The sequence below is a fragment of the Mus pahari genome, chromosome 1 (genome assembly GCF_900095145.1).
Source record: "Mus pahari chromosome 1, PAHARI_EIJ_v1.1, whole genome shotgun sequence".
Taxonomy (NCBI): domain Eukaryota; kingdom Metazoa; phylum Chordata; class Mammalia; order Rodentia; family Muridae; genus Mus; species Mus pahari.
In genome coordinates, this window is record NC_034590.1 from 70,509,174 (window position 1) to 70,530,648 (window position 21,475).

Sequence of the window (21,475 nt, forward strand, 5' to 3'; positions counted from 1 at the left end):
TCTCTCTCTCTCTCTCTCTCTCTCTCTCTCTCTCTGTCTTTTCCTTTCTCTCCTCCTCTCTGTGGTTTAGTGTGAGTGTGTGTGAGTGTGTGTGTGTGTGTGTGTGTGTGTGTGTGTGTGTGTGTGTGTGTGTAGGTGTATCTGTGTCTGTTTTGAGACAGTATTACTTCTATAGCCCAGCAAGAACTGGGACTCACTCACTACATTGCCCAGGATGGCATTAAACTTGTGGTCATTCTCCTGCCTCTGCTTCCCAAGTGCCTGGATGACAAGCATGAGATGGCATAACCAGTTCCACCTTTTTGTTAGCCTCAGTTTTCTCTGCCAAGCTGTGGTATGTCTAGACCAGCTCTTTGTTAGCAACGGAGACCTTTAGCTGATTTGAAATCCCATCACGATGTCTGATTCAAGGATGTTACACCCTCAGAGTTGCTTAGCGTGCATGAGACCAGAATCCAGCACTGAACAAACAGAAACAAATATGCTGCTATAAAAACACCAAAGAGGAATTGCAGGGGGGGGGGTGGAATGGAGAGAGGAAGGAATACTTCATTCATTTCATTCTGTCATTCCTGGTGTTCTATGGGGGTATAGTTTGAAGTATACTCAAATATATCCCAAAAGGAATTCTAGCTCTGGTATGAGGAAAGAGAGATTCTTATTTGACCTTTTGAGTCAGAGACTGGCCTCATATAGACAGATGCAGGGCCACCATACTCTGGACACTTCTGGGCCCCTCTATAGACCTCAGGCCCTCTTCCTGTGGGACGGAGAAGGGATTGCATGATTACTCAAACCTTGAAGCTTAGAGGGAATGTGAGACTGGAGTCTCAGCCCTGCACTGCCAAGCTGGGAATGGATACACAAGGGGCTTCTAGAGGAGACACAGATGACAAGGAAAGCCAGTGTCACCATGTACTCTAAGAGGCTACAGCAGGAACTCAGAAGTCCCAGGGGGAGTATGGGCAGATGCTAGTAGGCTAGCTCCAAGTTTTGGGTTTTAAGGAATTCTGCTCCTGCCCCACATCCTTGGCTATTGTCCCAAAGAAGTACATTGAGGTCAATGACCGAGACAGCCAGTGTCATGAACTCACAGGCTCTTAGCCAAATTATGGCTACTTAAACATGTGAATTTTGCTCAGAGGTGGTGGTATATATCTTTAATCCCAGTACTCAATGGGATAAAAGATTTGCTCCATTCTCTATGAGTTTGAGGCTAGCCTGGAATACATAGTGAGCTCTAAGCTAGCCAAGGCTACATAGTGAGACCTTGTCTCAGAAAAAGACAGAGAGAGGGACAGAGACAGAGAGAAATAGAGACAGAGACATGGAGGCAGACAGAGAGAAGTGGATTTTGGGACTCGAAGACTATGTCTGATGTGGATCTGGAGATAGATCTCAGTTAGCGAAGTGCTTGCAATTCAAACGTGAAGACCTTGGTTTGATCCCCAAATCCATGTAAAAAACGCTGGGTATAGTGGCACACACTTGTAGTCCCAGCACACAGGAGGTGGGGGTAGGTAGGTACCTAGGTCTCTCTGGCTAGGTCCCCTAGCTACAGAGATTCTATCTCAAAAACCAAGGAAAAACACCCTAGGCTGTCCTCTGGCCTCCAATGGCATGCACATACGCACGCATGTGCCTATATGCATATTTCCCACCCAAACATACATGCTAATACATGTGCACACACACACACACACACGATTGCACAGGCATACACAGATGTTCACTGCACATACATTCACAGGCACAAACACATACATGCTTTCATAGGCCACATAAATAGGAACTCACATGCAGAGACACACAATCACATACATAGACACCACACACACACACACACACACACACACACACACTCCTCTGATTCTAGAAGAGAAGTGATTAGAAACACCCAGCTATTTGAACTTTTGCTGGGTGTCATAGCTCATATTTGTCAGTCCAGCACTTGGGAGGGTGAGGCAGGAGGATCGCCATGAATTTGAGATCAGCCTGAGCTACATAGTCAATTCTAGGCTAGCCCAGATTGAGACCCAAGTGTCTAAAGAGTTAAACTCCACTCAGTCAACAACAAACGCAAAGAAGCAGAGCACTACGGCAAGACCTATGGTGTACTGGAATTATTCTAGGAGTAACAAACCCAACAGAAGACCATGGTGCCCACTACTCTCAGAGGCTGGCCATGGTGCCCACTGGCTCTCAGAGGCTGGCCATGGCACTCACTGGCTCTCAGAGTCTGGCCATGGTGCCCACTGGCTCTCAGAGGCTGGCCATGGCGCGCGCCCACTGGCTCTCAGAGTCTGGCCATGGTGCCCACTGGCTCTCAGAGTCTGGCCATGGCGCGCGCCCACTGGCTCTCAGAGTCTGGCCATGGCCAGCATTCTTGATGCAAGAGGCAAGAAGAAGCAGGTGGCCAAGCCTCTTCCAGCCCCTGGCTCAGCTCTAAGAACAGGTTCTCAGAGGGGCCACTGAACACTGGAGAAGTACTGGGTGGGGCACCCCACCACCCAAGGGGCAGTTCACCCAGAAAGGATCTGTCAGAGAGCCCTTAAGAGACCCTGCAGAGGCCTCATGGCTGAGCTGCCATTCAGGCACCCGCGTTTCCCCACCCCTGGCCTTCCTTCACTCCTCAAGGCAGGGTGTGTGGGATGTCTTCTTCAATTCCCCTGAACAAACAACCTAGCGGCATGAAGCCAGTTAGAGGACACAGCCTCAATCTGCAGATCTGGCTGTTCTTGTCAAATCTGCTGCCCACACATTAGATACATTGGCTAGACCCACTCGTGATTAGACAAGCCTTATTTTATGTGCTACAATCTTTTTGGCTTATAGAGATCGACTTTAATGGCTGCATTTACTTCTAGGGTACTTAAGGGGTTCCTGGGCCCTAAGTCTGGGAGAAGATGTTTGAAAAGATTTCCCAAACTGACTGGCTTTGACTGTTTCTTCCTTACCCATACCCCTCTGTGCAGGAGAGACACATGCAGCGTGTAGCAGCCAATCTCACCCAGTGGGACCCCTTCTCCAGGCTCTTCACTAGTGACTCTAGTGGACCAGGCCAGCCAACCCTACTGCAAGCAGCCTGGCTGGTACTGGAAGTCTTGAGGAGGTAGAGGCGGAGGCGGAGGCGGAGGCGGAGGCGAAGGATCAATTCCTCCCACATCAATATTTATTGCCTAAGAGCTGCTGGAAGCGGATCAGCATGTTCTCAGCCTTCAATCTTTTCTTAAGAACCTCTCAGCTCCTCTCCTCCCAGAACTCCACATCTGACAAGGTAGATGTTGACAGCCAGACAGGCACACAGTCAGGACCAGTGTCACAAGGTTTCACGGCACATAGTTCTCAAAAGCCAACTCCAGGAACCACGGCAGCCAGGACTGCACATTCTCAGAAACCAAGGCAGTTGGGTAGTGCTCTAGGAATCTGACCTCTGCACCTATATGCACCACACACAAGCACAGGGAAGTGACTTGCTGCGGAGGCACATGGCTGACCTGTTACCCAGTCCAGTGGACAGCTACCCACGCCTATTGTTCTCTGTCCAAATATAGAGCCCAACACAGAGTATCTGTCACCAGACACACGGCCTCTCGTCCTCCTAAGTGACACTCCTATTTCCAAGGACTCCACTTCAGGTTCTGGGAATTTGAATCTTGGCCCAAGCCAGGCAGGAGTGAGATTCCAAGTCCGCTCCTGCCTCCAGAGCGAGCAGGCACTGTCAGCCCAGCCATCCGCTGTCTCTGGGAACCACCACTGCAGAATAAGCATCACAACTGGGCAAGTCCTGCCCCAGGGCAGCAGAGCCAGGGCCTATCCCATTTGCTGCTCCCCGGTGCTCTGCTGCCTGCTCCCAGCATGGCCATGAAGGCCTCAGTGGCCTCTCTCTCCATGATCTTCCTGGGCCAGTACTCCCTGGTGAAGCAGCTGAAAGGTCCTTGCCTCCTGTCCTCCCAAGCATACCCTTGGGTCTTTTTTTTTTTTTATAGACTTTTTTTTATTAGATTTTTTTAATTTACATTTCAAATGCTATCCTGAAAGTTCCCTATACCCTCCCCCCAACCCTGCTCCCCTACCCACCCACTCCTATTTCTTGGCCCTGGCATTCCCCTGTGCTGGGTCATATAAAGTTTGCAAGACCAAGGGGCCTCTCTTCCCAATGATGGCCGACTAGACCATCTTCTGCTACATATGCAGCTAGAGACACGAGTGCAGGGTTAGTTCATATTGTTGTTCCACCTATAGCGTTGCAGCCCCCTTCAGCTCCTTGGGTACTTTCTCTAGCTCCTCCATTGGGGGCCCTGTGTTCCATCCAATAGCTGAATGTGAGCATCCACTTCTGTGTTTGCCAGGCACTGGCATAGCCTCACAAGAGGCCGCTCTTCCAACTGGTAATAAGGACACATGCTCCACTATGTTCATAGCAGCCTTATTTATAATAGCCNGAAGCTGGAAAGAACCCAGATGTCCCTCAATAGAGGAATGGATACAGAAACTGTGGTACATCTACACAATGGAGTACCACTCAGCTATTAAAAACAATGAATTTATGAAGTTCTTGGGCAAATGGATGTATCTGGAGGATATCATCCTTAGTGAGGTAACCCAATCACAAAAGAAGTCACTAGATATGCACTCACTGATAAGCGGATATTAGCGGATAAGACCCTTGGGTCTTAAAGCCAGCAAAGGTTTTGTGATTCTGGCCCCTGCTGGCTGTCTCAACCTGAGGTGTCTTTGGCCCTAGGCTGAGGTGGCTAACAAGGTTCAGTAGAACAGACAGGCCTGGAGCTTAGACAGACTGGAACTCACATTCTAATAAATTGACCCTCTATTTAAAAAAAAATGACAAAAGAGAAATGACCTTTTCAGGTCTATTTGCTGGGTCAAACTTTCAAGTACCAGGCCATTGCAAGAACATCAGGCAAGATTTTTTTTAAATAAATAATTCTTTTGCAATTAGAATTATTTAGCAATAAGCACCTTACTTAACTTTTAAGCTGAGGTCTTAACAAGCAGCTCACATACTTGGGAAAAGAGAAAATGCACAAGGCCTCAGAATGTAGCCAAGTTTGTACCCATTGAAAGTAGATATCGAATTGAAATAATGAGTGAAATTGAAATTATGTTGTCAAAATAGACTTTTCAGACTCATTCCCAGGGTCAGACATACATATATAGTGATAGAGCCCTTGCCACTGCATGTGAACGGCCCGAGAGGTTCAGACCCCAGTAATAATAATGATAATAATAATAATAATAATAATAATAATAATAATACATTTGTTGTTTGTCTTTTTTTGTTCAATTTGGAAGCAACTTACGGTCTTTCGGGCTTCATATTTTGGTAAACTCTTAGCTATATTCATCTATCCTGCCCTGTGGGTCATGGTTCCTAGCCTCTTAGTCATGTGACCTTGGGCAAAATCTCCCACCAGCCTGGCTCAGAGTACTGTATGTGTACTCAGTTATGTGTATTGCGCCTGGCAAAGCCAGCCTAATGTCTGCTGTGGAAGCCTAAGCTGAGGTCCTGTGCACTCGGCTCAGCATCCCTCTGCTCAGCATCCCTCCGCTCAGCATCCCTCAGCTGTCTTCTCTGTATTTGCCAGAGTTCTCATGTCTAGCTCAGAACTCTTCCTGCACCCAAGTTCTACATCCTCAACTCCTTAGCATCTCCTAGCATAGTCAGAATTCCCAACATTTCTAAGTTCGTGATGCCGAAGTTCGTGAACCCCAGCAAGCCTGAGTCCTCACCCCAGGGCTCCCGGATTTGGTCATCGATTCTGAGCTCCTGGGTTATGGGAGGGCCCCATGATGGTCTCAGTGTGTGTGTGTCTGTTGGGAGGAGGCGGTGGGGCTCGCTCAGGAACCACGAAGCCTCATTAGGAAGCATCAGGGTGGCTTCTGGGACCGGAGTTGGGGCTGCTACACGGAGGGAGCTTACCTTGCTGCCAGTCGAGGCCGCACTTGCCAAGACCTTCCGCCTGAAGTGAAACTCATGCTTCTCCTTGGGCATCTCTCTGGGGAAGAAGAAGTAGGGGCTGGAAGCCAGGACCACCAGTCCTGCAGAGATGAGGAAGCCCAGCCACCAGGCGCCCACCCATCTGGGGTCTTTTGTAGTCAAGTTGATGCCTCCTGGAAGAGAAAACCATGATGATGTTAGTGCCATGGTTGGCTGTCATCTCTGCCTCTGGGAACCTTCAACCAAGAGGCCGACAGAGTACTGGGGGAATGCCAGCTACTTAGTCTCTGTGCCTTTAGTTTCTTCCGCTGTGACACGCAGATATCAGTAGCTCCAGGAGCTAAGGTTTTCTATATCATGGGGTTGTTGGGAGAATTACAGAAAAAAAATATATACATATATTACGGTAAACGATATATATATATATATATATATATATATATATATATATATATAAAACAAGTAAATGTAATTAAAAATTTAAATATCTATTCTGAGCACTTGGGAAGTGGAAGCAATAGGATCAAAAAGCCACGGTCACCCTCGGCTAAGTAACCACTGAGCTCGAAGCCAGTCTGGGCTACAGGAGACCCTGTCTCAAAAACACAAACAAAATCTGTGAAAGACAGACAGGAGAAGCACTTCAAGGGATGTGCATTTTATAGTCACTTGTTCCTCCTCTCCCACTTCTATTCACACTGCATTTCCACTATTAGACAAAGCATTATTACTAATCAAATGAAGGTGGGGTTGCTGTTGTCGTTAGACCATGTTTATAATAACTGGGATTGTTTAACAGAGCCATCGAGAGTTACTAAGACCTGCTTAAAATAACCATGGAGTTGTGGGGTTAACAAATGTGTTCCTTTAACAAGTCCTCTCTTATGGGTTTGGTCTCTAACCTATTTTAATTAGAACATGATGCCCAGCTGCCCGTAAAGCTTCTAAATCGAAAGGCTGAAGAGCCAACACCTCCCCTGAGTCTCCCCGCACTGGGTAGCTATTTCTCTGAACAGAAACATCAGGAGGCTGAGAAGCTTACAAGGCCCACAGAGGCCCTCTCTAAGGCTACAACAGCAGGAGGCAGTTTTGGGCGCGAGCAACCTCTTTGATGGGACTATCAGCAAGTTGCCAGGACGCTCTAGAACTGCAACTTCTGTGTGCTGTCACTTACGGTGTGGTGGGATTCTCAGTGATGCCCTTGAATCCCCCATGCCCCTGAAAGTAACCCCAGGAAACTCACTGGCTCACCAAGCTTGCCTAAGATGGAATTGTTTCTTTGGTCTGTCATCATTGCCCTATCTGGGGCGAAAAGACATTTGCTCACTTCTCTCCAGGAAAAGTCACACAACACCCAGCATCACAGGTACTTTATAAAAATACAAGTCCCCAGTAGCACCAGCCAGCAGCAGTTCACACAGTCGCTGTTCTCCAGGCGCTGGGTCCCGAGCTTCTCTGGGCAGGGGCTAGGGAGCACAGCTGGCACTTAACAGATGTGGCTCCAGATCATGGACGGGTGTGGCTTCTCCACTGATAGTATTCAATGCCTTCTTTGTTTCTGGTCTGCCTTGGCCCCATGCCAGACTAGAGAGAGCCTAGCTCCTCTTCAAGCATATGCTAGTCTGTGCCTGCAGCAGACAGGAGCCACCCACCCTTCAAATCCCCCGTGAAGAAATGGACCTGAGAGGTAGCTCAGAGGCATCGTCCACCTTGTGTGCCAAGATGATGCCAACAGATAGAAAACACATACTTCCTCCCAAATGGAGGTGTCTGGGAAAACCCAGGCTACCCCAACTCTTAGGGCCTTTCCCTCACAGCATCAACGGGCTGCTACCAGAACCCTTTAGTCACTGGTGTTGGGGCCCAGTGTTCTAGAAGGAAGAAAGACAGGCAGTATTGTCATTTGTGATGGTTGTCCAGACCTGTCTTGGCTCAGGGAACCATGAGAAAAAGCTAGAGGATGACCACCCAGGCACACATGTGCTGTTGGTGGCTTCTAGGACCTGCTAGAAAAATTTCCAAGTGAGGGATGGGACTTCTGAGTGGTAGGAGGCTGAAGGCATGCCTGGCACTGAGTGTGACAAGCAGGCAGTGGAGGAGCCACGGTTACCTGCTCTAATAGGATACCATCCACCATCCACCCTCCACCCCCAACACATGCAGGGATCCAGGGCTCTTGGACCCCCACAGACCTTCCTGGCTACCTTCAGATCAACCTTTAGCCAGGCTTCTGGGCCCACTCTGGCCTCCAGTTGATTTTGAGAATACACTTTCCCAAATGAGACCTCCAGAGGCTTCTGGGATTCTGAAGTAGTGGCTTGGCTAAAAGGGCCCTTCAGCTCCCCCAGGCCATGTCTCAGCAGAGAAAGATCTGAGGAGAGATCTGAGTGACTGTGTTCTGCTCTAGAGTCTCAGGTACTATGGCCCTAGTCTTAGGAGGCTTTCCCCCTGAGGGCGGTGCTCCCCACAGGCTAAGAGGGTATATTTTATTATCTGTCAACAGTGTGTCTGTGCCTGGGAGAGGGAGGGTATGCAATAAAGTCGGGTGGTGACAAAGGGCACAGCTCCTTAAAAGATGGCTCTTTACAGTTTATCTCTGATACTTCACCAGATTCTGGTGACAGCCTCGGGGACAGGAGGATAGAGACGATCTCAGTCGTGAGGAGACTGAGGCCCAAGAGATCGAAGGAAAAGGCTCATTCATGGTCAGTGTTGCTATGTTTCCATATGGGTTCCTGGTATGGTGCCTCTTGGAAGAGCAGTGATCAGTTACAGAGTGTGTGCATGTGCACCCCTGAGGATGATGAGCACTCCACAGGCTCACCTTCTGGCATCCGGTCAATGTCCACATAAAGGCGTAGCATGAGGCTACCCAGCCCATAGGCCAGGCCAGGCCCCATCGTGGTTATTGCAAACAGGATCCCTGCAATACAAAGTCTTGGTGAGGGTACTGTTAGTGCTACCTGCCGCCAGAATCTCTCTGCCTAGCATCAGTAGATCTCTGCATGCCTTAGTGGGTCCCTACCACCTACCCCCAGCAGGTCTGTGCCTTGAGTGGGTCTCTTGTCTTCCCCCAGTGGGTCTCTGACTACTCAATCTTTCATGGCAAGAACGCTCATTTGTGTCACTTGGTCAGGGCTAGGAAGCTCTCTACGGGATTCTCCAGGATTTTTTCCCCATCCTCCTGCCAGGCCTCTCTCTTCCCCCTGCCTGGGCTTGGCCCCACTCTCAGAGCTTAAGGGGAGAGACCATCTTTACCAATGTAGAGGGGTGAGTTGCTATGATGGGCAAAGTCGTCAATGTAGGAGATCCCAAAAGGCTGGATGGGCACAGCACCGATGCCAAGCAGGGTCTGTGCTGCGAACATGATCCCCACCATAGTCAGATGCTTGGCTTCTGTGCGACTGGAGCAGCTGCCATTGGACAGGGCAGAGGCTGGAGCCATCGTTGTTGTGGGCAGGCACAGGGATGATTCAAAGTCCTGTGACCTGTCGTCTGAGAGAAGACGATAAGAACTATGACCATAGCTAAGATGAATGGTACTCACCAAATATAAGAAGATGTTCTGAGTACTTGGATGTAAGTCACTCGATCGCCCCAACCTAGAGTTCACAGACCAGAAACATGTCAACCAGCTTGGCCCCACAGTCTGACCACACGGTTCCTGCTCTTAGCTTGCCACAGCTCACCTTTCTGAGCAGGGGCATCCAGAAGGGTCATAACAGTGGTGGCTCTTGGGTGGAGGAGCAGGAGTGACCAACATAGGTAGAATTTGAACTGGGTGGAGAATGGCAAATAAGATTTTTCCAGAAAGGAGGGAAGGGGAGGGTATTCCTGGAAGAGTTCACAGGAGAGCAAACTTGGGTCCTCAGAAGGGCACAGAGTTGGGAGGAGATGTTCCAAACAGCAAGTCACAGAGTAGGGGCAGACCAGGGATATATAGGCAGAGCTGGGAGGAGCAGAAAGACCCCAGACCACGGAGGGCTCTGGTGTCCTTGGTATTCATTTGGGGAAGAAGCTGTGTTGGTTCAGGACACAGAGTGCAGAAAAGGGTGTTTTCTTAACTTAGTTCCAGACATTTACTCCTTGACCAATATTTGGTGAGCAAACTCGAGGAGACCCTTGTTCTATTATTATCCCCAACATGGTGACAGCAGGGACCCAGAGGTGCCAAGTCAACCAAGAGAGCCACACCCAGGTATTGGAAAGAACCAAAGTCATCAGCGACTGTCCCACTGTCCTCAGCGGCTGTCCCTCTGTGTAACCTTTGCCTCTCTGGTCCTCATCCCTCAAATGAGTCTCCCAGAGCAGATGCTCTTTAGACACTACAAGTTCAAATGCTGAACATTTCTGGGTGAAGTCTAGGTATGATTCTAGATGTGGGTCTGGCCTTGTATCTCCCTCTTTGGCCTCAGGGTCCGGAGGCAATAGTGGTAACCTCTGCCCCATAAGGCCATTGATAGAGCGGTGAGAGGTGTCCCTGTCTAGTTCCCAGGAGATATGTAAGTATAATAGTCATCCTAGAGGTCACATTTGCCTATTCCTGGGTCCAGGGTCTTACAGATGGCCTAACCTGTCACACAGATGCATAGTTACTGCAGAACAGATAAACTGAGGAAAGCCGCGGTTGTCAGAGCAGGGAGAGTGTTTGGAGCTTAGAGTCACGGTAACCTTTGAGCTGATCTTGTGAACACTGAGGCTCAGACATGAGGAGAACTCAAGAGCCAGCCAGGAGGACAAATTGTAACCTTGCACAGAAAACTCTCTGCTAAAGTGGAAGTTCTGGGCAAAAAACTATGAGGAAGTACTTCTTCTTCGCAGCATCCGAAGATTCCCTGTCGACAACTGTCCTCTCAGCTCTAGAAACCCACTCAGCATTTTTTTTTTTTTAAAGTAAGAGACAAGAGCTCGAGACATAGTCTGAACAGCCTAGAACTCACTATGTATCCCAGGGTGACCTCCAACGTGTGGCTATCCACATGCCTCTGCCTTCTGAGTGCTAGGATGTTAGGCATGAACCACCAAGCATCATTCTCTGCCTTCTTCACGCTCTCTACACTGTGTCACTTTGGGGGACTCTGTTTGTGCCCCACCCCACTCCCTGCAATGTTCATCTCCCCCCAACCCCCGCCATGCCACTTCTTCTAGCCCTTGGTAGCTACTTCCAGCTATCCCTCTTCATCCCCTACCCGGGGCTTCCTCTCCCTATCTTCTATGCAGTCAGGTAGAATAGCCATATTCACTCCATCTATAACTTCCAGGATATGTCTGCTTCACAGTCTCACCTCCAGGTCTTAGCACTTCAGAGACAAAACTGTCTCCTCTTCTGTCTGTCTCCTCTCCAGGGCTGGGAGCCTCCTGGAGAGAAGGCTGAGTGCCCTAAGGCGTTGGGTACAGAGTAGGCAGTATTGTAATGTGTTTCATGAACCACTGGATGGATGAATTAGTGGATGGATGGATGGATGCTAGAGGAGGGGAAAGTGAATATTCAAGATGCTTGTTCTAAGAGATATCTTTCTCTTTCAACTGGGCTTTCAACAAAATTCTGTTAATTTTTATTTTATTATTATTATTTTTTACTATATCCATCTTACTCATTTGAGCATTGGTTTCCCCCCCCCCAACCCACTTCTTTTGTGTGACACAGTCTCATATATCCTAGGCTGACCCTTGGCCAAGGAGAGCCTAAAACTTCCTATCTTCCTGCTTCTGCCTCCCAAGTGCTAGCGTGTTCCACCAAGCCTGGCTCCTCTGTTTTGAATGTTCGTGTGAATTAAATGCACAAATACAAACAAAATGCTTCAACCTGTGCCTGGCATCCAGGAAGCACCGTAGGATGCCTTTATTTTATTCTATAGACTTCTCCCAAGAAGCCTCTGTGTGCCAGGCCCTAAAGCAGGCTGTACTATAAATTCACTCCCACCTCAAAACCCCATAGAGACATATGAGCAGGTCCTCGCCCATTGAAGACTAGCTCTCACCTCTGCCCTACAGCTACCTTTCTATCATGAACTGGGACCAGAGAGACTGGGGTGAGCTAGGGAGGACTATCAGGTACACTGGGCAGCGATGCCCATCCTGGATGCAGACTTGGGGATGGGCTCCATGCTCAGGACTGAAGTCCCTCAGTCTTCTTCTGCCCAGTCTCTTACCAGAGCTGCCATGGTCATAGTGGTATGGTTCTGAGATGAAGTGAGGGAGCGCCATGAGCAGGCCTGCCAGGGCCACCAGGAGAGCCCCACAGCCGATCATCCGGGGTCTGTGCACTCGGCTGCCAAAGTAGCTCACAAATAAGATCAAGGATACATTCCCTACCTGCAAGGGATGAAATGAGAATTAAGGCACGCCAGAGTCCACAACCCCAGGGCCTATGCCATCCTCTCTGTGGCTGGCTACCTCCAGTGTTCCCATTTGTACACTGGGGTGGCTGGTTTAAATAAGAACCATCTGGATGTGTTTTGAATGGAGATTCTAAGCCAGGCATGTTGGCTCATGCCTACCATCCTGTACTCCAGAGAGTAAGTGTGGCCAAGGCATAGCTGGGAAGTCAAAGCCAGCCTGGGCTACGTAGTGAGGCCCTTTCTCAACAACAAACAGAACACAAAACTGACAACAACATGCAGATTTTGAGTCTTCCTAGGAAAGGGAAGGGTCTCGTGGCCTTTTTAGAGGAGAAAAATAAGGATAAAGCTGGCTGGTCAAGTTCACTTTGGAGGAGGGTGATCAAGGAAGGGATTCAGAGCTTCTCTGGCCTCAAGAATGAAAGATACAGTCTAACATCAGGGGGTTATGGCTTGGAATTTCAAGTTTTAGACTCATACTCTCAGGGAGCTACAGGTAGAGTGGGCGAGATCCAGGGTCCTCAAAGGGAGTGGGTCATATCAACAGGGTTTGTAGGGGTATTGAATGGGGTAGAGGGACTTTCCCCATTTCCCTTCCCACATGTGAGATCTAAGAGTAGCATTACTCTGAGACCCATCTGGGAATGGGATGCTGTGCAGCTGGTGGGCACATCATCCAGGGAAAAGTATTTCACAGAAGTGTGATGGGCCTTGAGAGAGAAGAGCCTCCCTTCTCAGAGAGAGACAACATCTGGTGGGAGATGGCTGAGGCCCAGCAGGACTCATTTCCACTGAATCCGAATGCTCCAGCTCAGCTTCTCCCTGCCTGGCTGAGGGCCACAGGCAGGGATCTGTGGATCCTGGGTATCCTGGGGCCAGACCTCCACTGCAGTGTCACCCCTCCCTCTTGTCACTCCAAGGTCAGTCAGAGGGTGTCCTGGAGGTAACTGGAGCCTCTCTCAGGGACAGAAGTGACTCTCTGTGATTCCTTCCTGGGACAGACAATAGCTACAGGATCCAAGACACAAAAGAGCCACAAGGAGGGTGGGTGCTTACCCAAATCTGGCAAACTAGAAAATAGCTCCTGTTCTCTAGCAAAGGGCTCCTAAGGGCATAATGGCTGGGTCCTTTTTCCTACTAGGACAACCAGGGCATAAGGAGGCTTTTCTAGGCTTCCACCCTGGTCCAGGATGCTGCAAGAGGAGAGCTATGAAAGATTTGGGGAGCAGGCAGTGTTGGGGGCTGCACGTGGGCCTGGGGAGGAAATGTTTATGGGTATACGAAAGGGGGCGAGCCCTGCACACACTCCTGAGGGAAGCTAGGAACAATACCTCATTGAAAGCAGCCAGCAGCCCCGAGATCTGGCTGGACAGCCCAAAGCGCTTTTCCACTGTGGAGATGGAGCTCTTGAGGTAGCCAGAGATCATGAGCTGTGACAGCTGCAGTAGACTGTGACATAGGACAAAGAACTGTAGGAGAGAGGCAATGATGGTGGCAGGTGAACGGGCACCGTCAGAAGTGGGGGGACAGAGGGAGAGGAGAGCGTGGCCGAAAGATGAGCAAGGGATAGAAGATGGGTAAACAGAGTCAGGGACGGCAGATACAGGAGAGGAGGGAACAAGAGGGAGGGGAGAGAGGAGGAAGAGAGGAGGGAGGGATGGAGGAAGGGAAGGAGAGGGAGAGAGGGAGAGAGCTAGTTAATTGGAGTAGCCCATGGAATCTCACTCAGGTTGACAAACTGAGGTAGAACTTGGGGACATGGGTGCTACCAGAGATACACTTGACTAAAAATAGGAGCATCAATGCCCTTCCGACCCTCTGATCTCCCCAGGGGTTGGGCTGGACCTTCCTCCCTTCTCTGTAGCACTGCCCTCTTCCCCAGAAGGCTCTCCTCCCCACTTGCACCCATTTTCACAGGGATGCTCTGGGGAGGACACTCCCTTTTCTGACTTCCCCAAGCTGTCCCACCCCACCTCACCCCAAACAACCCAGCCTTCCCGGAAAAAGCTGGCAAACCTCCTAGAGGAAGAAAAGCTCGCTTCTAAGAAGCAAAATCCAGGAGAATTTAGGCCAGAGCTTAACATATTTTCTTAGTGCTCTGGAGCCTCGACTTCTTCATTAGTACAAGGGTAAGGGCCCCACCCGGGACCACTGAGGCGATTCAAATCTTGAGGGCTGTGGTGGGGCTCAGCGGGATAACACTCACCTAGTAAGCCCATCCTTTTCACTAAAGCTCTAACAGAGAAGAGCCGGTGTGCAGACCTTGCACAGGGTCTGACATCTATTGCGTGAGTCTTTAGGGCCCTTGTTGTGACGTCAAAACTTCAGTACTCACACGGGTTTAGGACTGCAGGGTTTATCTCCATTTCCCCAAGGGATTGAGGGGCAAGGGAGTCATCCCCACCCCCTATCATCTGAAGGCTAACACTATCAACCTCTGCAAGCAGAGCCTGGTTGCCTTCTTTTTGCCCAGAACCAAGCTAAGAGCTCTCTTGAGTCATCCCACAGACACATCCTCAAGAAGTGAGAAGGCAGGCACTTGGTCTGTGGTACCAAGCTGGGCTGGGTGGTTCCCTGCCCTGCCCTGCGCTGCACTGCCCGTGCATACCTTGATGTTGTGGAACATCCTTCGGGGCTGTGCATCCCGATGTGAGTCCTGAGGCTCCACACTGACTTTCCTTTCATGCATGTCTTCTGTGCCCATTGTGGTCTTCGTGCTCCTGTCTGGCATCCGGGGCCCCTCACCTATGGGCCCAGTGATGAGATAATATCCCAGATAAAAAGCCCTTAACCCTTGCAGTGTACTGTTTCCCTAAAATGTGACCTGGGTAGTGATGGGGGTCTGAGAGTCAGTCTCATCAGCCTTTCTGATGAGACCCCCTGGGAGGGACTTTCCTGTGAGACCATGGCTCCCATGTGTTCCTGCTGGAGACCTTTGCTCCATCCAGGCACACACTTCTGAAAGAGACAGAAAGAGTCCCCTTTCCCCCACAGCATGCTCTGGGACAACCACCCTCATATTAAGTATGAGCTGTGTGGTCTTTCAGTAGGCTTTAGACTATGGTTGGGGGTCAATGTTGACTCCTGAGCTAAGGAATAAAGGCTTTCCCTTTATCAGACAGATACCCCTGGTCCTCATAGGACAGCATCATGTACAGAGCCACAGAGCCAAGCAGTCATGTCTGCCAGCCATGCATCAAAGCACACAGCTACTCAGAATGCATGTCACAGAACCTTTGCCTGGACAAACAGACTCAGAGCTGTTTGGGACCCCTGATCTCAGTACCATGGTGGCTTTCTCACATAGTAACTATGGCAACATGTCTGTTACTTTCTCTCTCCTGGAACCTTCTGCTTCTGGCTCTCAGTGGAAACCCCAGAAGTACAGCCTACACTACTCTACAACATCCTTTCAGCTGGAGACCAGAGCTTCCCCTGCACGACCCCCTCCATTTCCTGTGGGAAGCCTCCTCCATTGTTCCACATCCCCCTCACCACAGGCTACAGTTTCCCCTCATTTCAAGGCCTGCCGGAGACCTAAGAACACTTCTGATGCAGTGGATTCTAACTCCATTCTGGGAAGAAAACTCAAAAAGGTCAACTGAGACCCTGAACCTCCACAGGCCAAGGTTTTGTGCTCCTCACACAAGGTGCCTTGGAGCTTGAGGACTATTTATTTATTTATTTATTTATTTAACGATTTACTTATTTATGCATTTTATGTGTATGGGTACTTTGCCTACATGTACATCTGCATACCAGAAGACAGCATTGGACAGTTGTGAGGTGCCATGTGGGTGCCAGGAGTTGAACTCAGCAATGCATACTCTTAACCACCGAGTCACCTCTCCAGCATCCTCTCCCCCTGCCCCTCATCCTCCAAAGATCACTTTTAAAAGTGTGTGTGTACATATGGGCACACATGTCCATAGAGGCCCGAGGCACTGGATTTCCTGGAGCTGGGGCTCCAAACGTTTGGGAGCCACTGATGTGGGGATGGGAACGGAACTCAGGTCTTCCACAAGAACAGGACAGTCCCTTAACCACTAAAAACCATCCCTCCAACCTTGAGAACCATTAACACGTATCGTGGTTAATTGTGATGGTCAACTCAATGGGATTTACAGTCACCTAGCAGACATATCTTTGGGCGTGCCTGATGGTAGGTTCCAGAGAGGGTTAACCCAGGAAGGAAGGGCCACTTAGCATGATGTGGCACCATCCGCTGGCCTGTGGTCTCTGACTAAATACAACAAACAAAGGGAACAAAGCACAGGTATGCCAGCACTCATCTCTCTGTCTGCCGACCGTAGATGCAATGTAACCGGGCTACGTCTTCTCCATAGTGATAGATTGTACCCTCAAACTATGAGCCCAAACACAACTTCTCTTAGGTTGTTTTATGGTCAGGTATCAGACTCCAACTAGTGAAATGACTGATAAGGTATATCATTCACAATGCCATAAAACTCACAATCCAGAGCCAAGGGATAAAGTGCGTTTTGGTTTTTGTATGTTCATATAATTGTACAGCCATCACCACTGTGCAGTTCCCAAACTCTTCCTTTCCACGGCAGGAAGCCCAGCACTAAGCAGTCACTTCTCATTCCTCCTTAGCAGGGTTCTGGAAACCCAAATTTATTTCCTGGCTCTGTGGGTTTTTATTCTGGACATGTTACATAGATGAAATGATCTAATATGTGGTTGGTCACTTGTAACGAATGTTTTAAATTCCATAATATTTCCAAGGGTGCTCAGCACTGTAGCCTCTGTCAATGCTTCATGCGCTGGGATGGATGATGGCACTCCGTCATGAAGTGTAGATTACATTTTGTTTATATATTCATCAACTGACAAACACTTGGGCCATTTGGGGTATTGTGAAGAGTCACTGTAGCCTTTCACGGGACAGGCACTCTCAGTTCTCATGGGCACATGTCTGGGAGTAGAATCGCTAGGTCCTATGACAGATCGGTGTTTGACTATTTGAGAAACCATCTGACTGTTTGCTGCAACTCTTCTAGGCTCAGCTCCAGCCCTGTGATCGGGTTGGCCTGGACCTAGGGCATGCTGGCACTGCCACAGGGGTGAATGACTCGGTGTGAGCAGGCCCAGTGGAGAAGGGCACTGCGTTCCCTCCCCTTGTCAGACTTGTTCAAGGAACACGGAGAGATGCACCATTTTCCAAGCCCACCAGCAACATTCCAGTCTCTCTACACCTTTTCTGATAAGTTATGCTCAGCCTTTTCAGTGATGGCCACCCAGGTAGGTGTGATGGGGGACGTGGATGGTTTGATTATGATGGCGGGCATCTTTTTATGTTCACATTTATCATTTCTATAACTCTCCAGAGAAACGCCTGGACAGTAGCTGGAAACTTTTGAGGAAACGGAAGTGCGTATGTCTGGGAGGAGTTCCTTTTGGGTCACAAACATCCAGAGGAAACAGAGAGCAACACCTGGCAGGGAGGAGGTGGGAGGAGCACCCCTGGGAAGGGGAAAGGGGAGGAGACAGCTGAGATCATTGAAGAAGAGGGGAAGCTGGGCAGTGGTGGTGCTCGCCTTTAATCCCAGCACCTAGGAGGCAGATTTCAGAGTTTGAAGCCAGCCTGGTCTACAGAGTGAGTTTTAGGACAGCCAGGACTGCACAGAGGAACCCTGTCTCAAAAAAAGAAGAAGAGGGGATATGGGCCTGTAAAGCAAGCGCCTCCGGAGACACTGAGCGGACTGCTTCTGAACCTAAGCTCCTCTCACCAGCAGAAGCCTGTCACCGGCTGCCATCTAGGTCTTGATATGCAAACACAGCACATGAATGCTTTTCAGAGCTCTGTGTCCTGTGTCCTTTGTATCTCCAAGCCTCTGAGAAGGAATCCCAGCAGCTCAGTCTAGATGTTAAACTCAACGGCCCTCCTTGAACAGATCCAAACGGGGAGAAAGCACAAACGCCTTTTTCTGTCTTGGCTCACTCTAACCTAGCCAGGTCTTGGCAGCAGGGCCAGTGTACCCCAAAGCCTGGTCAACCAGACCACAGGTCTGGAGCTGTTGGAAGCTCAGACGGAAGGTCGGAAGTCACCGACGTGAAGGAATAGCTCAGAACAAAATGCAAAGAATGGATGAGGGACAGGAAGAAAAGTCAGCGGGCCAGCTCAGAACATGCATCCCCCAGCCCAAGGCTAGACCCTGGACACTCAGCCTGGGCTCATGAGCCCGCTGGAGACAATGCTCCCTATATGACAGTCACATCCCCTCTCCTCTCTGCCCTCTCACCTGCTCTTCCCAAAGCGTCACTCACTCGCCTTAGTGCAGCCTCACTCTGGGTCTTCCTGAAGCTTCTACCTCAGCCTCCTCTGCCAAAGCTCAAAGTCTTCCTGGCTCATTCTGTCCCTTAGCGAAATAACAGTTTCTGGTGCACAAAGTACAAAGCTCTACTCTTTGGGTGGGGGAGAAGTCCAGCAATATGCTCTGGGCTTTGAGAGCAGTCATCTCCCTGAACATCTGCCAGCCAAAACTGCTCCTTAGGAGCTGATCAGGGCGAGCCTGTGGTGCAAGGCTGCTCTCACAAACAAGAGCTGGAGCTCACTCCAGCTGCAGCCACATGGGAAGGGGGAATGCTTCAGAGACCAGCCTGGTCCTTCCCTCCCTGATCACTCGTTCCCAGAAAGGCTCAGTACCACGTCCCAATGCATAGTACCTCCTAGAGTCAGATTGCAAAATGCAACACCTGCAAATGTAGAAATGAATCCAGGCTTCCCCAAGCTCCCCTCAGGTGAGCCTGAACATGTCTCTTGTTCTTTATGAGCTCCAACTTCCTCCGCTTACAGCTATGGATGACATTATCTACAGGCAGGACCTAGGACACACTGCTCCCAAGTATGGCATGCTGGTGATGGAAAAGACAGCAGAGGGTCAGATGTACCTCTCCCCTCCCCCACCCTCCCCCAAGCAGGTCAGTGACTTAGGCAAGTTACTCGCTGACCTTTCACTCTCCTCTCATTTGAAGCACTTCAACACAGACTTGGCTAAGTCCCCTTCCCTCAGTTTGTCACCACCACATCATGCTCCATCTATCCACTTTCGTCCTCCTCCACAATCAGATACTTCGTCAGACCTAGCATAAAAACACACACAGTTTTCCATTTCTTCCTGTTTCTACTGAAGACTCCCATATCTTATGGACTTTAGACTAAATAATGCTTTGTGTTTCTATCTTGCTAATCTGTCTTTTGTCAGTGTCTCAGGGACGAAGCCAGGATCAATGAGGACAGAAAATCTTTGTTCTATTTCCTTAGGCCCGTGAGGCAGGTGCCTCCCAGGACTGGCCTTCTGACTGGCATCCACCAAAGAGCCACTTTCCACTAATCCCAGATAAATCTTCCAAAATGTCTAAGACAACCATCCCAACTGGAGCTACCTCCTGCTTCCAAATTCTCTTCTTTGTTCTGGCAGAGCCATAGATTGTCTCTAGATTACCTTTTTCCTTCCTTCATCTAGGCTCCAACCAACCACAAGACCCTGAGAACTGAATTCTTCTCTCTGAATGCACTCAATGGCCCTAGAGGCAGTGACCCAGGTCTGGAGCCTGGGCTGGCTGCTCGTATGTCAACTTGACACACAAACTAGAGTTATCTAAAAGGAGGGAATCTTCATTGAGAAAATGCCTCCATAAGATGTAGCTGTGAGACATTTGCTTAATCAGTGATTGATGGCTGAGGGCCCAGCCCATTGTGAGTGGTGCCATCCCAGAATTGGTGGTCCTGGGTTCTATAAGAAAGCAGGCTGATCAAGCCATGAGGAACAAGTCAGTAAGCAGCACCTCTCCATGGCCTCTGCATCAGCTCCTGCCTCCAGGTCCCTGTCCTGCTTGAGTTTCTGTCTTGATTTCCTTCGATGATGAAAAGCAATATGGAAATGTAAGCCAAATAAACCTTTTCTTCCTCAACTGGCTTTTTGGTCATGCCGTTTTGTCACCGCGATGGTGATCCTAACTGAGACACAGCACAAGAAGCTGCAGTTCAGCTATGGAGCCGTAGAGGCCATGTAGTTCCTTTGGCTTCTCACATCCAATACCTCCTCCCCAGTGCAGGAGGCACCCACAAGAGCCCGGGCTGCTTGCTCACCCAATGTGCCTACCTGCACACTGGACCTCTAGAGTCATGGCCTGTCCCCACACGCATGGCCCTGTTGGTCTATTGGTCTTCAGACACATTCTTCCCCCCTCTTCTTAGTTTGTTCAGTCCAAGCAAGTTGTTAAACTGCTTCTAAGAAAAGCTTCCACAATTGTTGTTCAGAGCACTAAGTAGAACTATCAGCATTCATGATTCACTTTGTTTTTCAGCAGGATTGTTCGTAAAACACGTTTGTTTCTTCCTGCTCTATTAGATGCATTGTAGAGTTTTCTGTAGAACAAGGTGGGACTTCATTAATCTGATCCACTCTTCAGGGGAACCATCAACAGAATACTGGACCCCCGGGGCCTTCTCTTTATCCTGCTCCCAGCTAGTCTCTCCTCTCTTCTTCTCTGCCTCTCTCCCTCCCTTTCTTCCTTCCTTTTTGTTCCCTTCTCTCTATTTTCTCTCTCCTTCCTCTCTCTCTTCCCTCCCCTCTCTTCCCCTTTCTTTCCTATCAACAGAGAGAGTCTCCCTATGTAGTCCAAGATGCTCTCAAATTTGCAAGCCTCCTGTCTCGGGCTCCTGAGTGCTGGAATTACCTGCACGCAATGTCATGCCTGGCATCTTCAGAGTCTTTGGTCCTTCCTGCCCCAGGTCCATGGCTTTTACAGTTTCCACCCATCCTGCACTGCCAAGCCGTGGTTCTTACCGCAAGTCTCTAGCCATGCTTCCCCACTGCACCGAATGGTTTTAAAACAAATTTCCAGTTTTTCAGCTCTCCTGCGGATCAGATAAAGCCCAGAGAGGCCCTGCAGGGTCTACTCAGCTTTGGCTCACAAGAAATTTACCTCGTTGGGAATCTACAGTGTTACTAAGTGGCATTCTTTTCCCTGGTAGAGAGTTCATCCTGCTATCAGCGATTTGTCCTTCCATGAAACACCACCTGCTTCTACTAAAGTCTGCTTACATGATGCAATGAGTTATTGTTACATATAGAACCAGAACCAGTGAGCTGGACGAAAGCTCTCTCTGTGGGCAGTGGTGGGGTGGCCACTGAAGACCGCA

The 21,475-nt window shown here is 49.5% G+C and overlaps 1 protein-coding gene across 2 annotated transcripts in view; it reads right to left on the reverse strand.

Moving 5' to 3' along the window:
- Nucleotides 1–21,475, reverse strand: part of Slco2b1 (solute carrier organic anion transporter family member 2B1) — a 50,666-nt gene that overhangs the window by 20,083 nt on the left and 9,108 nt on the right. The window contains exons 1-7 of one of the 2 annotated variants that reach the window (XM_021200693.2): nucleotides 18,570–19,089; nucleotides 14,912–15,048; nucleotides 13,635–13,772; nucleotides 12,115–12,277; nucleotides 9,221–9,457; nucleotides 8,787–8,885; nucleotides 5,945–6,135 (exon numbers count right to left, since the gene is read on the reverse strand). In XM_021200693.2, coding sequence (XP_021056352.1) covers nucleotides 5,945–6,135; nucleotides 8,787–8,885; nucleotides 9,221–9,457; nucleotides 12,115–12,277; nucleotides 13,635–13,772; nucleotides 14,912–15,034 — 951 coding nt within the window. In that variant the 5' untranslated portion in view covers nucleotides 15,035–15,048; nucleotides 18,570–19,089. Of the gene's footprint in view, nucleotides 1–5,944; nucleotides 6,136–8,786; nucleotides 8,886–9,220; nucleotides 9,458–12,114; nucleotides 12,278–13,634; nucleotides 13,773–14,911; nucleotides 15,049–18,569; nucleotides 19,090–21,475 lie in introns of those variants that run through there. The other variant, XM_021200685.2, reaches the window with a different exon arrangement.